The sequence below is a fragment of the Protomyctophum bolini genome, assembly GCF_963924005.1.
Source record: "Protomyctophum bolini genome assembly, chromosome: 1".
Taxonomy (NCBI): domain Eukaryota; kingdom Metazoa; phylum Chordata; class Actinopteri; order Myctophiformes; family Myctophidae; genus Protomyctophum; species Protomyctophum bolini.
This window is the reverse complement of record NC_137862.1, coordinates 27,253,698-27,271,259: the sequence shown is the minus strand read 5'-3', so window position 1 is coordinate 27,271,259 and position 17,562 is coordinate 27,253,698. Positions and strand designations below refer to the sequence as shown.

General features: G+C 41.9%; 1 protein-coding gene across 2 annotated transcripts in view; it reads right to left on the bottom strand.

The window, feature by feature from the left end:
* shcbp1 (SHC SH2-domain binding protein 1) overlaps positions 1 to 17,334 on the bottom strand; it is a 31,298-nt gene extending 13,964 nt beyond the window's left edge. For both annotated transcript variants that reach the window (XM_080765397.1, XM_080765398.1), the window contains exons 1-8: positions 17,051 to 17,334; positions 15,426 to 15,635; positions 14,480 to 14,595; positions 13,539 to 13,747; positions 10,903 to 10,998; positions 5,835 to 6,065; positions 2,991 to 3,168; positions 2,120 to 2,240 (exon numbers count right to left, since the gene is read on the bottom strand). In XM_080765397.1, the coding sequence (XP_080621523.1) occupies positions 2,120 to 2,240; positions 2,991 to 3,168; positions 5,835 to 6,065; positions 10,903 to 10,998; positions 13,539 to 13,747; positions 14,480 to 14,595; positions 15,426 to 15,635; positions 17,051 to 17,180 (1,291 nt within the window). In that variant the 5' untranslated portion in view covers positions 17,181 to 17,334. The remainder of the gene's footprint in view (positions 1 to 2,119; positions 2,241 to 2,990; positions 3,169 to 5,834; positions 6,066 to 10,902; positions 10,999 to 13,538; positions 13,748 to 14,479; positions 14,596 to 15,425; positions 15,636 to 17,050) is intronic.
* Positions 17,335 to 17,562: the final 228 nt, after the last annotated feature.

The following is a 17,562-nucleotide window of genomic DNA, read 5'->3' as shown; positions in this document are numbered from 1 at the left end:
GTATTTGGTTGTACACATTGGAGTCAAGTTTTGCATATTTCTTCACTCTCCGGGGCCCCGTTTAAAAATGTGCATATTCGGTCACCCAAAACACGCCGGTATGGTGAGGATTAGAATGTCCTTCTAATGTGTGAGGGGGCTGAGATTTGTCAATTGTCATTAGTGTCTTACTCCTAGTGTGCAGGGGCCACTTGCAATACCCTCATGGCCCCTCAGCGCACCCTGGCCCAGGGACAAATAGTTTTCATAATCCTCATGGGGGTCCATGCCCCGTGAACCCCCCCCCGCCAGTTTAGTCTGTGTGAAGGTTTCACAGCTCCGACACAACCACTGCTGCTGCTTGGTTTAGCCAGGGGAGGGCGGTGTAGGACAGTGTTGCGGCCCTGGCCCCCCGGGCCCCACAGACTCGTCAATGCCCTGGCCCACAGATTGGGAATGGCTGATTTAAAGCAGTGGTTCCCACATTTTTTTTGCATGCAACCCAAAACAGAAATTATGAGATAATCACCTGAGACCCAAACTAGTGAAAATAGCAGATCTACAAGCTAACAACGCGGTGTGACGCAATGCAGTGTTAGCTTGTAGATTTGCTTTTTCCCCACTACATCTTAAACATTTGTTTTCTCATTTTTGGAATTCTTAGATTTGTCTGAAAATCACTCTTTTGCTTTTTTGGGGGAAATGTTTTTTTTATAAAAAAACAAATCCAGTGTTTGGTAAAAGATTTATAAGGGATTAGGTGATAAATAAACAGCTATAGTACCAATGTGGAACTAAGTTCAGCTCATTTTTGCATTAATCCCCTTTTTGAAAGTGTGGCGTTTAATTTAATGTCTGTCACACTCATATAAATTGTAATTGGAGACCATCCCCCCCCCCCTCACAGAGTGTGTGATATCAGAGAACTGAGAGAAGTGCTGTGAGTTGAGATAAAGAGGGGGGGGCTGCCGGGAGAGGAGCAGCTCAATTAGTTCTCTGCTGCCAACATTACCACAATGAAACACTACTGAAGAAACCTTTGATACCTGGACACACACACACACACACACACGCACGCACTGCAGCAGCACCACTGCATGCAAGTGTGCAATGCATTCATATTTGCGAACGCAATGAGCGATTACTATGGAAGCCTTTAAAAACAGTTTTTGTTTTCCCGTGTGGACACACATATTTCTCGAGACGATTTTGACGACTCTGTGACATTTTTTTTTAAACAGTCTGCCTGGATGTGCCCACGGAACGAGCATTAGTGAGGACCAATTATGAAGATGGGTTGAAAATGGGATGACGCGGTTCTTTAAGCCATTAAAAGCAGGAACGCATCCGTGTCATTTCAGTCTGTCGGGTGGAAAACTCCAAAACTGTTTTTGGTATAGCGTTGGTGAACTGTTACTTTTTAGAAGTTAAATTAAAAAAAAGCAGCAAAAGTAAAACACGTCGAATGTTTGCGAGCTATGTGGATTCGCGACTGCTGTGTGACTCTATAGTATGATCAAAGTAAGGCGTTAATTTCCCGAAGAAAACAGAAAAATAATATGGCGAGAAGAGGTTTCATGAAACCCGTTAGGATTTAGAAGAATCAGCCTCAGATCTTAATCCACTAAGACCTGCAACGCCTCAGCGTTTAACCACTTTTGCGTCGATCTTTCCCAGGGAACGGTTTTAACACATCTTTCAGAAAACTCATGATTTAGAAGACATTTGAAGAGAAGCTGGTCTCAGGTCTCAATGTGTTGACCCATTCTGAACGCGAACCCTTTTTGGTGTTTTAAGCATTATGTTATGCTTTTATGCTTTAGCTATTGAAAAATAGCAGATCTGCTATTGAAAATCGTGAAAATGTGGCGCACATTTGGAATATATATTCTTTCAGAACGGACATTTTCCACTCAAAAATGTGCTTCTGGGAGGTCCCTGGAACAACACATTTTCAGATTGGGGTCAGAGGCCTATTACATATAATTTTGGGGGGTCCTTGACATGTAATAGTTTGAGAACCACTGACATAGAAACATGGGATTTTCTGAAAACGGTCCTGATTTAGAAGACATTTGTAGAATCGAACTTATTAGGTCTCAATGTGTTAATGGGTTAAGAGACTGAAAGTCACACATACCTTCTATTGTGATGGAGTCTGGTAAGAAGATGGAGCTGGAGACACAGTAATGTCCTGGCAGGATAATGACCGTGTCACCCTGGTAACACGCACCTATGGCCAGCACTGGGTCACTGTGGAACTGAACATGGAACACAACACATGTGGTGGTGTCAGGGGGTTACTATACTTACGAGGACGTTCCAGTGACTTCATCATCTCTTCGTCACTTCTAAAAACCTCTTTATGTTAAAGATGGCGTGGGTGTGTGACACAAATGTTGGAGAGTTGGTAACCAAATGGACTCTTGTATAGATCTTTAACTCTTGATAGCGCAAAATGAAACCAAATGGACCCGTACGGGTCCATTTGGTTTCATTTTACGCTCTCTCAAGAGTTAAATTATTGTTAAACAAATGCATTACGGTACTTAATTTACAAGAAGTCTACACACAAGAGAATGTCAAATTATTATTATTTATATTTAGCCTGTTATCTCACCTATGGTATACCAACATCAATACAGCATGGAATTGTGGACAGAATATTATCCAACAATATCAACATTCTTTCGTTTTGGGTCTGAGGGGCTAAATCAAATGGTGGTCCGACTCCGTGGCACCAAAAATAAATGGGCCTCAATATGAAAAGGGTTGAAAACCACTGATCTACGCCCTTAAGCGTTCATAGTCTGGATTTTCGGTGGTGAGGTGACCACCGAACTACAACATGAAGTCACTGAGCCGCGGTGAAGAGCAAACCTAGGACGTCTGTGGACGTCTTGGGCACAAATTGTGTTAAGACTGGGCAATTCATTCGAAAATACTGTAAGGCGCCCGGAAATACTGTGGGGCGCCCGACAAATACTGTTGGCCTATAGCGCTGTGCTTACCTGTATTTCGGTGTGCTCGTCGGAGCAGAGCGGCTGCAGTCTGTCCTGGAGCAGACACAGCAGTTGGCCCGCGTTGGTGGAGGCCGTGACCACGTGCACCACGCGGCCCCCGGAATCCCTGGGCCCGCGCGTCTGGACGAACTGCTGCCTGTTGCTGCCCTGGTAGCCCAACACATACCTGGTGGTGGCATGGACAGACAAGACAGGACAGGACAGAGGTTACGGTTACTGCCCTGGTAGCCCAGCACATAGCTGGTGGTGGCATGGACAGACAAGACAGGACACAGGTTACCGTTACTGCCCTGGTAGCCCAGCACATAGCTGGTGGTGGCATGGACAGACAAGATAAGACAGGACAGAGGTTACCGTTACTGCCCTGGTAGCGCAGCACATAGCTGGTGGTGGCATGGACAGACAAGACAAGACAGGACAGGACAGAGGTTACGGTTACTGCCCTGGTAGCCCAGCCCAGCATACTATACCTGTCAGTGGGGAGTGTTGGCTGATGAATGAGTATCAACATCCTAATACATCCTAACACAGGGGGGTCTAATTATGACCCCCTAGTCAAAAAACACTTTGCTTGAAATAGACACTCATGGCCCTATATCATCCTTCCTGGGGGGGGGGGGTAACTACCTGTCAGAAAGGACATGTGAATTCAAACCCACAATTCAACATTTTGGTTTTAAGATGTTGATATTCATTTTGTATTCATCCTTAGGACCACAAATCACACCTTGACACCCCCAAATGTACTTAGTTACGTTTCCACCTCTGCTGGTAGAGGTATAGTACAAGGAGACACAGACAGACACACACGAGATACAGCACAAGCATATTAGTCAAAAAGAGGTAGTCATTAGACACTTTCATTCTTCAAGCAGTAACACCACTGACATTCCAGCCCGTCGGTTTTTTTACCGTTACCATGGAAACCCACAAACTATCGGAGAAACAGCTCTTAGTTTGCTAACTAGCTAGGCAAGAGAAAAGTGTCCGTACTCATATTTTATTATTATATCATCATCATAATTTGTTTTATCAACCATTATTGCTTTTAATTTAATAGTGGATTTCATGTGTCCTAGCAACAATAGACTGAAATAGCAACAATGAGAATAGCAGTCTAAGCCGGTAGCACTTAAATACTATAATACGAGTCATGAGACATGAGTCATGTTTTTGAGTAATACAACTCGTATAAGTCTTGAAGTACGGTAATTGAGGTAACTCGAGGTGAAATGGGTGTCTGGTGTTTCCAAAGGGTACGTGGAACAATGCAGACCGTGTCTGCTAATATGTTAATATCGTCGCATGGGACTTTGAAGGGCAAACTTCTAAAAAAGAAAGTGGGGTCCAGGGACCCTAGGGGGTTTTAACTGGACCCATACAGTTCCATAACTCTGAGAGTTAAGGAACCTTGACCTTGAGTTTCACAACTGGTGGGATAAATAATTGACGTTGACTTTTGATCTTAGTCTTGTAACTTTTCCTTGGCGACAGTAAATGGTCTGATTGCATTCAGTTGTATTCAGACGTCTATGGTTAGCTGCTTCTCCGACTCTGGGACAGACAGGGGTCGAGGCCAATGGCCTCTGTAAAAGAAAAAGCTCTCTCTTGCATGATTCAACTCCTCCTCCTCTCTATTTTCAAGAGGTTCCGGGGGGTGTAGCCTCGCCCTTCATGTATCCACCAGAATACAGACTTTTGCTGCTCAGTCAGTTTGTTCCCGCTGCTAGGTCTATCTTGACCGCATGGCATTTTAACCACTCAAAATCCTTAGCATTGCTATTCTGGGGTGAAGACAACCCTAATAACCCTCTTAGATCCAACAGGGTTTGAAGCAGCTAAACATGCGTGACAGACTGTACCAACAATACAATAAGACACAATATTAACACAAAGAAACGATCTATGGCTGTTTATTTGGAATACATGAAATGTAAATTAGATCACGACACAGACAATCTAGGGCTATTAACTTGTAAACTGAGAATATTCAACTAACATGCAAACATGTATTCACCAAAACCAACTTAGTTAGTTAATTTAAAATGTATTTGTGTGTGCTTGTGAAGTGCCTAAAAAAGTTATTGTCAAGCCCTGCCTTATAGATCTTTAACTCTTGAGAGCGCTCTGAAGAGTTAAATTATTGTTAGAATATCTGAACTATTTAATTTCTAAGAAGTCTACAGAATTAGAGAATGTAGAAGAACATCAATACAGCATTTGAATTGTTGTTTTGGCTCAGAGAGACGAAACCTCAACAAATGGTGGTCCGTGGCTCAAATGCAGACTAAAATAGTGGGCCCTGGTATCAAAATGGTTGAAAACCAAATGGCCTGGACCGGGTACTCGATGATGCACAGCTCTTTTCCCCCTTACCGTATCAGCGGGTTCTAACTTCTTGATGACACGCAGCTCTTTTCCCCCTTACCGTATCAGTGGGTTCTCGATGATGCCCAGCTCTTTTCCCCCTTACCGTATCAGTGGGTTCTCGATGATGCCCAGCTCTTTTCCCCCTTACCGTATCAGTGGGTTCTCGATGATGCACAGCTCTTTTCCCCCTTACCGTATCAGTGGGTTCTCGATGATGCACAGCTCTTTTCCCCCTTACCGTATCAGTGGGTTCTCGATGATGCACAGCTCTTTTCCCCCTTACCGTATCAGTGGGTTCTCGATGATGGACAGCTCTTTTCCCCCTTACCGTATCAGTGGGTTCTCGATGATGCACAGCTCTTTTCCCCCTTACCGTATCAGTGGGTTCTCGATGATGCACAGCTCTTTTCCCCCTTACCATATCAGTGGGTTCTCGGTGATGCACAGCTCTTTTCCCCTTACCGTATCAGTGGGTTCTCGATGATGCGCAGCTTGCGTCGGAGTGTCTCCATCTCCTCGTAGAGCCGGAGGCCCTCCACCATGGACACGTTGTCCAGCTCCGACTCAGAGTCACTGTTGAGGTCGTTGCGCAGCGACGAGAACTGGTGGAAGCGCTGCGAGCAGCGCGACAGCAGCGAGTGGTACTCCGCCACCAGGCCTGTGGGCACGCGGTCCTCCAGGATGTCATAGTACCTGGGGGGAAAATGTACTTTTGTTTTACTCCAAGTAATGTACGTAGAACTACTTTGTTACAAATACAAGTTGGGAATTCAAAATGTACTTGAGTAAAAAGTATGTGCATCAAAATATACTTAAAAGTAGAAAGTACTCACTATGCAGAATGTCCCATTTCACAAATTTTCAAATGTATAAAGATCTTTTGAAATGGCAGATCTACATGCTCACAATGCGTCGCATCGCGACGCATTGTGAGCATGTAGATGGGCTATTTTCAAATGGCTAGAATGTATAATGTAAAGACTATTTGAAGTACGTCTAAACACGTCATTAGCAAAAAAGAAAAGTGTTAACAGTTGCTTTTATGAAATATCTGGGAGCATTACGGCTTATCGAAGAAGAAGAAGCTTCGTTCTAAACATGGATTCTATTGCTAGTTTGTCAGTGTCACAACAAATGTCACATTTCCATAATTATTTCCTACGTGGTCGTCCACAAAACACTATTTTTGGGCATGTGTGGGCAACAAATATGAAAGATTTTGACAAATGTTCAAACTGGGAGGCTCAACGAATCATAATTGAATGAATGAAGACCTAAGGGTCGAAACGTTGTGGGTCGAATCGTGAAAACATGTGCAATTCTTTTAACATAATTATATTCTTTCACAGCGAACATTTTTTATTCTAATCTTTGCTTCTGGGGGGGGGGGGTCCCCTGGAACAACATATTTGCAGATGAGTGTAGGCGGCCAATTACATATAATTGTGACTGTCCTTGACATGAAATAGTTTGAGAACCACTGACATAAAAACATAAGTTTGTCATGATTTGGAAGACATTTTGTAGAATCTGGCCTCTGTCCTACGTTCTTTGGAGCTATAAAACAGTGTGCGTATGTTTTTATCCTTGCCCTGATATCCAGCACTCGCCTTGCAGGCATAAGATCTGCACACAATCTTCTCTGTTAACAGCTCACCTAAGCCGACAATGTGTCGCAATGCGTTAGATGAGCTCTGCTTATACATTGGCTATAAAATGTTTTAATATAAAGGCTGTCTAATACATTATTTGATTTAATTTCTTGGAACATTTCTTTATATATTTGCGTTATTTATCATATATCTGACCTGAAAGTTTTGCTTACAAAGCCTAAAAAAGGTGCAAATTAGGGATGGGAATTTACGAATGAACAATTAATGCATCAATACTTAATTCATAAGTCGATTGATTCACCAGCCGCGCTGAATTTCCCTCAATGTCTAAGATAAAAATCTACACTTTGCCGATATACAGAAAGAATACAAAAGGCATATTATATTCCATAATCAAATAGTTATTTGACCATTTGCGAAATTGTGATACAGGGCCAGACAATGGCATCTTTGTATGAGAAATAGAATCAAATGGAAAGTGCACTGTCTTGTCTGTTACTCACATGCAAAAGCAGAGACGTTTCGATTAATTAGATTAGTAATTAACTGTTAAGTTAAACAATTACATAAAATCACACAATTATTTCTATGACAACTAATCTAAATCTAAACTAAAGTTTCGTGATCGTGACACAGCCCTAGCAGTGAGGACCAAGAACGTTCAGAGCAGTGGAGAGAGAGGCTGGGGATTTTGACAACTGACAAGCACAGAAGAAGGTTATGACAGGAAAAGTAAAAAGACAAAATAGTAGTCAAATGAGAAAAACAGATTGAAATGAAAAGTGACACAGAGGGAACATAATGCTCAGGGGAGCGGAAAAAACAAGTGATGAGAGAAAGACAAGATCATAAGTATCAGAGAACAGGAAGGCAAGGTGAAGAATCTAATCCCAGTGTTGTACACACAGTACAGGGGTCTTCAACGTTTTTAGGTCAAGGACCCCTTAGCTGAGAGAGATGAAGCAGCCAGGGACCCCCCTACACAACATGTTTATAGACACTTTATAAGACTACAATCAGTGTTAATACAAATTCATGTTGATTTTTTATACACCAACGTTTCAATTACTGTAATATGTTGGATTCTTGTTAATATGCTTTTTCACAACCACTTAAACCTTCAGCACGTGGAAATACTTTGACATTTGGCTCTGTACTAGGTCATCTCTATTTTCTCCCTACACCAAATCTTTTGAGGGAGAATTAGCTGATCTACAACAACGAGTCGCAGCCTTGTGAGCTCGCAGATCTGATATTTTCCAGCGAATAGTGATGAATAAGAATACGGTGGTTAATGTGGTGCCTCTTAGCATTAATAAGAAGAAATGCTGGCATCTCCAGAATCCAAATGATTGAAATCAGTCGTGGCGACTGAGAACTTTAACCCATTTTGGTGTTTTAAACACTATGTGATTGTTTGTTTGTTTATTTTCACATACAAAAATATTTCGGAAATGATACACAAGGTCAATAGAAATGTGAAGGAGAAAGCCTAAAAACCCTCCAGGGGCTTGCAAGTGGCTTCTCCAGGCATATTTATACATTCATAGTTGTTTTTGTTTGTTTAAAGAAAAGAACAATCATATTGAACATGCAGATCTTAAACATTTGAATACAGATAAAATACAGGGACAGTGAGAGGACGGAAATGTACTGTATAACAAACCGCTATAGGAGAACATTGAGTACACCAGGTTAATTTAGCAGACCGTATGGGAAGTACTTGGTAGTTAGGAGAAGTGATTTTAGAACCTTCTTGAATTGAATATTGAAATTGAATTGAATTTAGCTAGGTCTAAATGGGTTAACTTGGCTCAAACGGAGCATATGGGAAGTTCACAACTTCACATCCAGAAGAAGATCACCAGCCTTAGTAAGCATTATGTCATCATCACCCCCCACGACCTCCTAGCCCCAAACCAAACATCAGAGAAAACATAAATAAAAGAGAAATAACTTTGCAGTGTCATAATGTGTGTGCTCTCCTAGGACATAGTGCCCTCAAGTGGTCAACATGTACAACTACAGACAGCTCTAACTAAACTGCCTCATTCGGGTGTAGTTTTATATTCTTATGCTTTTGGTCCACGAGGTAAAAACGAAACGTCAATCAAGCGGGGCTGAACTGCAGCAATGTGACTGAACTCTCCGTCTACGGATTTAGGGGCTATATATATATATATATATATATATACATATATATATATATTATGCTGTCGGGAGGAAACTCCAAAATGTTCACTTTTCAGGAAATTAAAAATGTTAATTTTTCACGAAATAAAGAAAACCTTATAGTTTAAAAACAAAGCAATACATCAAAGTTGGTGTTGTGACCCAGGGAAGTAGCTGAGCACAGGTGCTCATTTTCAGCAACGCCCTACACACACACACACGGGAGCTGACCAGTACAACCACAGTCTTATACTGTTGGCCACTAAGCAGCTCCAGGGAGAGCAGTTGGGGGTTCAGTGCCTTGCTCAAGGGCACTTCAGCGGTGTTGGGTGAGTGATGACAATCACTTCCCCACCCATAATGTTCCTGCCCGTCCGGGCAACAAGGGCGCTCCTCTAACACTTAGGCAACCACTGCCCCTATATATTGTCAATTACTTCCATGAGAGGGGGAGAGGTGGTGGAGTTAGTTGCTTTAGCAGACATTTTGAGGGTCCAATGCAGTTAAGAGGTTTTGTCCAAAGCACTTTTTACTACTTTCCATTGGTTCAATATTTTCTAAACCCTCGAAAGGGTGTTCAATAGCACCAAAAAAAATCAAAACCTCAAAAAATGAGTTATGAGGTGTCCTCCCGACAGCAACGATTTTACCAGGTTTCCTGGAAAGGTCTGCTATCATCCCCCCCCGAACGCCCGGGTCCCACAGGGATCTGTACTTGGTCCCCTCCTTTTCTCACTGTACACTAAATCCCTTGGCACTATCATCTCTGCTCACAATATATCCTATCACTGCTACGCCGATGACACACAACTGTTTCTATCCTTCCCCCCCCTCTGCCACTCAGGTGGAAGAGCGCATCACTGCATGCCTGGCTGACATCTCACAGTGGCTGTCCTCCAACCACCTCAAGCTGAACCCAGACAAGACTGAGCTTCTCTTCTTCCCAGCTAAGTCCTGCCCTATGCAGGAGCTAACTATTTCCGTAGACAACTCCCTGGTAACGTCTGTCCCAACAGCCAGGAATCTTGGTGTTGTCCTGGACAGTCAGCTCTTGTTCAAAACTCACATCACAGCTGTCACTCGATCCTGTAGGTTCACACTCTATAACATACGACGAATTAGACCGTTCCTCACCCACGCCAGGAATCAGCCCAGCTCCTAATCCAGAGTGACAACAGTCTTGTCAAAACTCGACTATTGTAACTCCTTCCTTACTGGCCTACCAGCATGTGCACTTAAGCCTCTCTAACTGATCCAAAATGCCACAGCTCGCTTGGTCTTCAACCAGCCACAAATTCTCACATGTCTACCCCCTGCTCCGCTCCCTCCACTGGCTCCCGGTCGCTGCCCGCACAGAATACAAAACTCTGATGCTGGCATTCAAAGCAACCAAAGGTATGGGCTCCCCCATATCTTGCAAGTATGATTGAACCCTACAAACCCTCCCGCGCACTCAGATCAGCCAACGCAGGGAAGCTGGAAGTACCCTCACTAAAAACGCCGGGACATAGTTTATATGTATAGTTTCATTATATAGATATTCCACTGTTACGTTCTTAGCTTACGCATGTTTCATGATAAATGCTTTTTATGTGATTTTATGTGATGTATGATGCTTTTTTGTTCTTGCTTAATGTAAATCGCTCTGGATTAAGAGCATCTGCTAAATGCCTAAATTGTAATATAAGGATAGATAGCTTTTACCCCTCAGGTCAGCCACACAAACACACAGGTGCTGCACTCACAGTCTGAGGCGAGGCTCCAGACTGCGGACAAAGTAGTCAAACTCGTCATCCTCGTCCTCTTCGTCCCACTTCCTCCAGATGTGCTTGCAGAAGAACCTGCGGAGAAGACGAAAATGGAAGAGAATAAATAGATGACATTTATCTTCTCTGCTGCTGCCCAAGGTCTCTTCCTTGCCATGTAAATGTGGCAACAAAGTACAGATAACGTCTTGTGTATATATCGTGGTTTTAGAACAGTGGTTCATTCTCAATGTTTTTTTGGCTGGGGAACCCAGGAAATGGCCTTTGGCCATGTCTTGTCTCGTGAGTCGTGACACCCTCGTTCTGTCTATAAACCAGATTATAATCACTTAGTCATCAATGTTTCGGTTTGCACAAACACTCAAAATTGTCCATTCATTGTCAATGGCATATAATGTTAGTGTTAGGACAAATGTAAGTGTACAAATGGAACCGAATGGACCGTAACGGGTCTATTTGGGTTACATTTGTACACTCTCAGAGTTAAATTAACATTGATTTTACAATATAAATTGGGGGTCCCAGAGATAGAAATGCCATTAAATGGGGGTCTGTCCGTAGACTAATGCATGTTAAACTGGGGGTCCTTGAAATTAAACGGGTTGAGAATCACTGCCTAGAGCCATAAAAATCTTCTCTCATGGGGTCCGCGGGGATAATTAGTGTCAATTTGGGATCCTTGGCATGAAAAAGTTTGGTTTATACTCATCCTCAGGTCTGGTTAAACAAAGTGCAGGGTATTGAAAGTCAAAGTGAAAGTCGAAAGCAGAGGCAGTCGAGCCCGTTTGTCCAGGACGTCCACCACCTTCCGGGTGCCTGCCTGTCAGTACCGTCTCTCTCTCTCTCGCACACACGCACACAGTCTCTGTCAAATGAAACCCAGGAATCTACTGCATTGATCTAAAACAGCGATTCCCAAACCTTTTGAATTTGGGAGACATGAAAGTTCTGTTTTGTGTATCGAGCTAAAACGTTTGGGGAACGTTAGGCCTGCAACGCCCATTAGATGCACCTTTGGGACAGGGACCCCAAATGAAAACAGTAAATCCTGAGTTCATTTAACACTGACAATGTAGTAATAGTATGCACAAATGCACTCCAGTTCTCAATGTTCATCTAAAAAAGGTCAAAACTATTGTTATTTCTGTCAGTCAAAAATGTATCTCAAAGTTGTATGACCTTCAGATAATTTTGATATGAACTTTATCTACAGACTACAGACTATGTCAAATTACAATATGTCCCAAATGTTGGGACGGAAATGTCATGCTGTTAACTTTTAGATTTGATAACCTTTTGTTCTACTGGAGGAATGCGTCTGACGCCCCTCATTCCTACACAACACCATCCTATTCTCCATCTTGTTTCTTGCCGTTCCCTTCAGAAAAACCTCAGCTTGAGCCTTGAAGCCATGCAATGACGAACACCCACTACACAGCAAAAAAACTGCTTAGAAAAAGATAAACACTATCCTCTGATTTCTTATTGTAATGTAGATGTTCTTGTTTATATATAATTGAGGTGTTCAAGAGATTTTACACACAAAAAACAATTGTTGGCTGCACAATTAAACTGAATGTGTGATGATGTACCAAAATGATGAGGCTTTTTATTCTTATTAGATTTAATAGGCACAGTGTTGATTTCACTGCAGAAAATTAAATGGAAACTAAATAAAAAGTAAGCTACGATGACTAAGACTAAATATAATATTAGACCAGTATAAGTCCTTTTACACTTGGTTGCATGCTGAAAATAGCCGATCTACAAGCTTGCAGTGTGACGCGTTGTGAGCTTGTAGATCTGCTATTTTCAGCAAGTGTAAAATCAGTCATTACGATTCAAGGCCCGCCAAAATACATTTTAGTCGACTAAATCAACTGTAGATTTAGTCGACTAAAACATTCCAGGTGACTAAAACTAAATGGGAAATCATTCAAAAGACTATGACTAAAACTAAAATCAAAATGTGCTGTGAAAAACAACACTGCACTGTCACCAGCCATTTCAACTTCACTTGTAGAATTGCTACCATGAACACCTATTGCCATCTAGTGGTAACACATAATAATAAATAAGATTGCATGATATGGAGAGGATTTAAATGAAAACTATTTGTAATTGTATTAAGTAAACGTAATTGATGTTGTATTACTCAATTTGGGGTTTTGAATGTTGATAAATATGCATTTGATTTTATATTTGATGATATATTTACCATCACTATAATAGCTCTATTATTGTTCATCTACACATACTTAAGTCTGAATGTTGACTGCTACTGATTACGAAGCCTTAAGCCCAAACCACACCAAATGGTCGAGTTAACTGTTTTTAAGGTAAACCACATCAATGCAACTCATTGAGTTGCATTTGTGTGTTCTACCTTAAAAACCCTTTTGTCCAAACCCAACCCTTTGGTGTGGTTTTGGCTCAACCCATTTAGACCCGAGGACGATTCTACAAATGTCTTCTAAATCCTGACAGTTTTCTGAAAACCCCATGTTTCTATGTCATTCGTTCAAACATTTTCATGTCAAGGACCCCCAAAACTGTATTTGGCCGCCGACCCCCATCTGAAAATATGTAGTTCCAGGGACCCCACCAGTCCCTACCTGAGATGTTCAATGGCGAGGGCTGTCTGGTCAAACTCCCCGGAATCGTCATAGACCACCTGTAGCTCCTGCAGCGCCACCTTGTGTTGCGTGGCGTCCAGCAGAACCTTCATGGACTCCTCGTTCAGCTCACAGCCTCTGGCCTCGAAATGGAGAGGCCGAGCCAGCTTCACGCTGGCCTTCAGTTCTTTGTAGTCCACGTCTTCAACCTGAGGACAACACAAACACCAGAGTTTAATTTGGCAGCAAATTTAGATTTTAGTTTTAGTCGTTAGTCTCTTGAATAGTTTTAATTTAGTTTTAGTCCCATTTAGTCACCTGGACTGTGTTAGTGTTAGTTTCAGTCGACTAAATATAAGATTTTAGTCGACTAAATCTACAGTTGATTTAGTCGACTAAATGCATTTTGGCTGGCCTTGATGCCGTCGTAATGACAGATGCTATTTTGTACAGATTCAGAAGATCTACAAGCTCTCAACGCGTCGTGAGCTCGTATATCTGCCATTTTCAGCATGCAACCAAGTGTAAAATGAATTATACTGGATCTCTTGTCCACTAGTCCCTTCCTAACATTTTAGTCTAGTTTTTATTTGTTGACAAAATTGTCTGTATATTTAGTCTTAGTTTTAGTCATCATAGCTTAGTTTTTTATTCAGTTTCCATTTAGTCTTCGTCAATGGAAAAAGGTAGTCAAAATCAACACTGCACAACACCCACAAACATTCACATGATGGAGTATGCTTCTGTGTGGCTGCCTGGCTGGATACTGGATAGGATACGCTTCAACAACCATAGCGGGCCTGGGCCTAGGTGCATGGTCGAGGGGTACATGCACCTAGGCTGGTCACTGTTTGTCGCGGGTTTTGCTGCATGTCTTCTGAAGGTTGCTTATGATGAATTACACCTATACACCATATGACTGGTTTGGAATGCACACTCACTTCTATCAGTATGTCAAAGACTTGCGTAGACCACAGGGCTTGCCAGTCGCATGGCTCCACAACCTTCTCCAGGTATTCACTTATGAAGGCCCACACCTCTGATGTCTTGCAATCACCTGCACAAGCAACACTCACATTACCTTCATACGTCATGTATGCATGCACCAGCCTCACAAGTACAATTATCACGCTTTCACAGTTCACACTTATAGGATACTGGGAGAAAACAATGGTTTGTTGACCCCCATGTGTATCCGTGAGGCAAAATGATTATATATTATTATATTATATATATTATAACATTCATTTCATTTTAACCAGCAGATTTAAAAAATATATAAAAAAAATTAACAATTAAAAATGCTAAATATGCTCTGGCACATAATCTTTTCAGATCGGGGTCCACAGCCAATATACCGATTAATTTGTAGGGGTGAGATCCACCACTTTACAGTACGACTTACAGATCTATTCAGAGATGTTATATAGAAGTGTATATCTGTACTGATAATGATATAGCACTGACGAAGGTCTTAGGACCGAACGTTTGCTTTTTAATTGCACTTGGAGCACAGAGCACTATATGAGCATGATGAAATAAAATTAAAAATATTTTCTTAAGTCTCAGTCTAAGGAGTTTTACTTCTTAAGTCTCAGTCTAAGGAGTTTTACTTCTATTTTGTATACGGTGAGCGAGTCTTTTTCTGTCAAAGTTTCCCTATCTGTACAGTACGTCTCTAAATGTTCTGATGAATTGAAAAGGGTGGACCGTTGACCCTGTTGTAAACAAGTGTAATGCTTTATCAGTGTGTCATCAACAGTGACAGCCTTTGAATCGAGTTGTGCTTTCATGTGAAATGTATTGTACCCACACAACTGCAAACTGTTCATAAATACTTAAAATCAAAATGCTTCAAGTTCAAATCGATGAGAGGGCCGTACATACCGAGCATATAGTCTTGGTAAGCCTTGAATCGCTCGTAGAAAAGAAGGTTGTTTGTCTGGAAGACATCAGGCAGCGAGGAGTTGCTGCCGACATCACGCTCGGCTCTTAGCAACCGAGTGCCTGGCGTTTCAATGTTTAGGTAGTCTGTTCCACTGTCTTCATCTTCCTCCTCCTCTCCTGCATCACTTCTATCGGCACTCGCAGAAAGGACTGTAGAGAAAGAAAAAATACCGAATATAGAAAACCGATTAGGTATTTTCCTACCATTGCTGTCATTATGGCAAAAGACATATGGCAAAACTTCACTTAAATAATAACCACTGTTATATGGGTCCATAAAACATTTATTCAGCACTTTTGAATTGCATACACTATGCCGAAAATGCATTTTTAGACAATATTCGGCCAAATATTTTTCTGCGGCCGAATATTCGGTGCATCACTATAAAAAAGGAAGGGTGGGTGGGGGAATAATCACCTTATCATGAGTAGTCAACTGTCATGTCAGCAAACTGCCTTGTTGACATGTTGTGTGCTAGCTAGGGAGTATGGATGTATTAGGAGATTCTATGAATGGGTTGTCCATGTTGCTGTGTCTTTATGTCAAGGATCCCCAAATTGACACTAATTAGCCCGCGGACCCCCATTTGAATAGATATGCCAGGGGACCCCCATAAGAGAAGTTTTTTTTTTACAGTTCTAGCAGTGGTTGAGTCGTTTAATTTCAAGGACCCCCCAGTTTGACATGCATTAGGCTATTACGGATCCCCATTTAATGCAGATCTAACTCTGAGACCCCAATTTATATGGTAAAATCAATGTTAATTTAACTCAGAGAGTGTACAAATGGAACCAAATAGACCTGTTAGGTTCCATTATGTTTGTTATGCGTTTCTATTATGAACAGACTGTGAAAGCTAATGTCCCTCAAGGACAATAATAAAGACTAATCCAGTTCCAAGCTGTCTGCCGGTCCGGTCCGTAGGGTTACCTTTTTGCGACCTTGTTTACCGACCCGTACCATTTCTGTATTTCGGAAGATCGAAAAGGTAAACAAGGGTCCCGAAAGGGGCCACACACACACACACACACACACACACAATGTCTGTGTAGGACAATGTTTGTGTTTACACAAACCCTCAAAGCCTGACATAGCTATAGGGGCCCCTCAAAAAAGTGAATAAAATAGAAAATGACAACACACAAACAACATGTCCCTCCAGAGAATGCAAACACCCCATTTTCATAAAAAACTAAAATTACTTGACGTTACTTACAAGTACAACCGTCGTGTCACAAAACAAAACTGACGTCATGGGGTAATGAGGTTAACAACCAGCAAATGCAACAGACGTTGTTGTTGTTGTGTTGGTCAAGTAAACAACGTACCAAAAAGAACCAGCTAAAATCATGTAAAATATCTGTATAGTAATAATAATCATAATAATAATGGATTATAAAGAAAGGAAGCCTGAGTTCAAGTCCGTTCCTCTCCCCAGGTTGGCGGAGGGTGTGTAGAGCCCAGGATCACATTAGATAATTGACACGGGGGTGAAAAATGGGTTAGAAAATCGTGGGATAACAAATATTTAAAATAAAATAAAATAATGGATTGTAAAACAGACCTTGCGCTGCTCCCACTAGCGCTTCTTCTTCCAACACAGGCTCGCTGTCGTCAGTGTCCAGCTCGACGTTCACGTACGAGTCCATGTTAAACAACTCCAACACTTCTGTCGCCATCGTCTCTGGAGCCATTAAACAGACCCGGGTTGGATCGAATGGAAATGGAAGCAAATAAAAGAGATCAACAAACAAACTACTAAACTATAACGTGTGTTGTTTCCGTTTGTTTGTGTATTATTTCGCTGGATCACACAAACAAACAAACAAACCGTGAAGCTCAAGCTTGAAGCTACACTGACAGTACAGCCTCCAGTCTAGCAGCTCCACCCGAATACTTTCAAAAATCTTCCCCCGGTTCAATCGGTACTTCGGGAGCCAATGAGCGGGGACGCTGCTTTCCCTTTTCAGACGTCGCTGATGATGTCATCTAGTAAGAGAGTGGCGACACCTATGGGCGACACTAGCGTTGACTACTCTAAGGTCTGACTCCCATTATAACAATAGAATGCGGAAG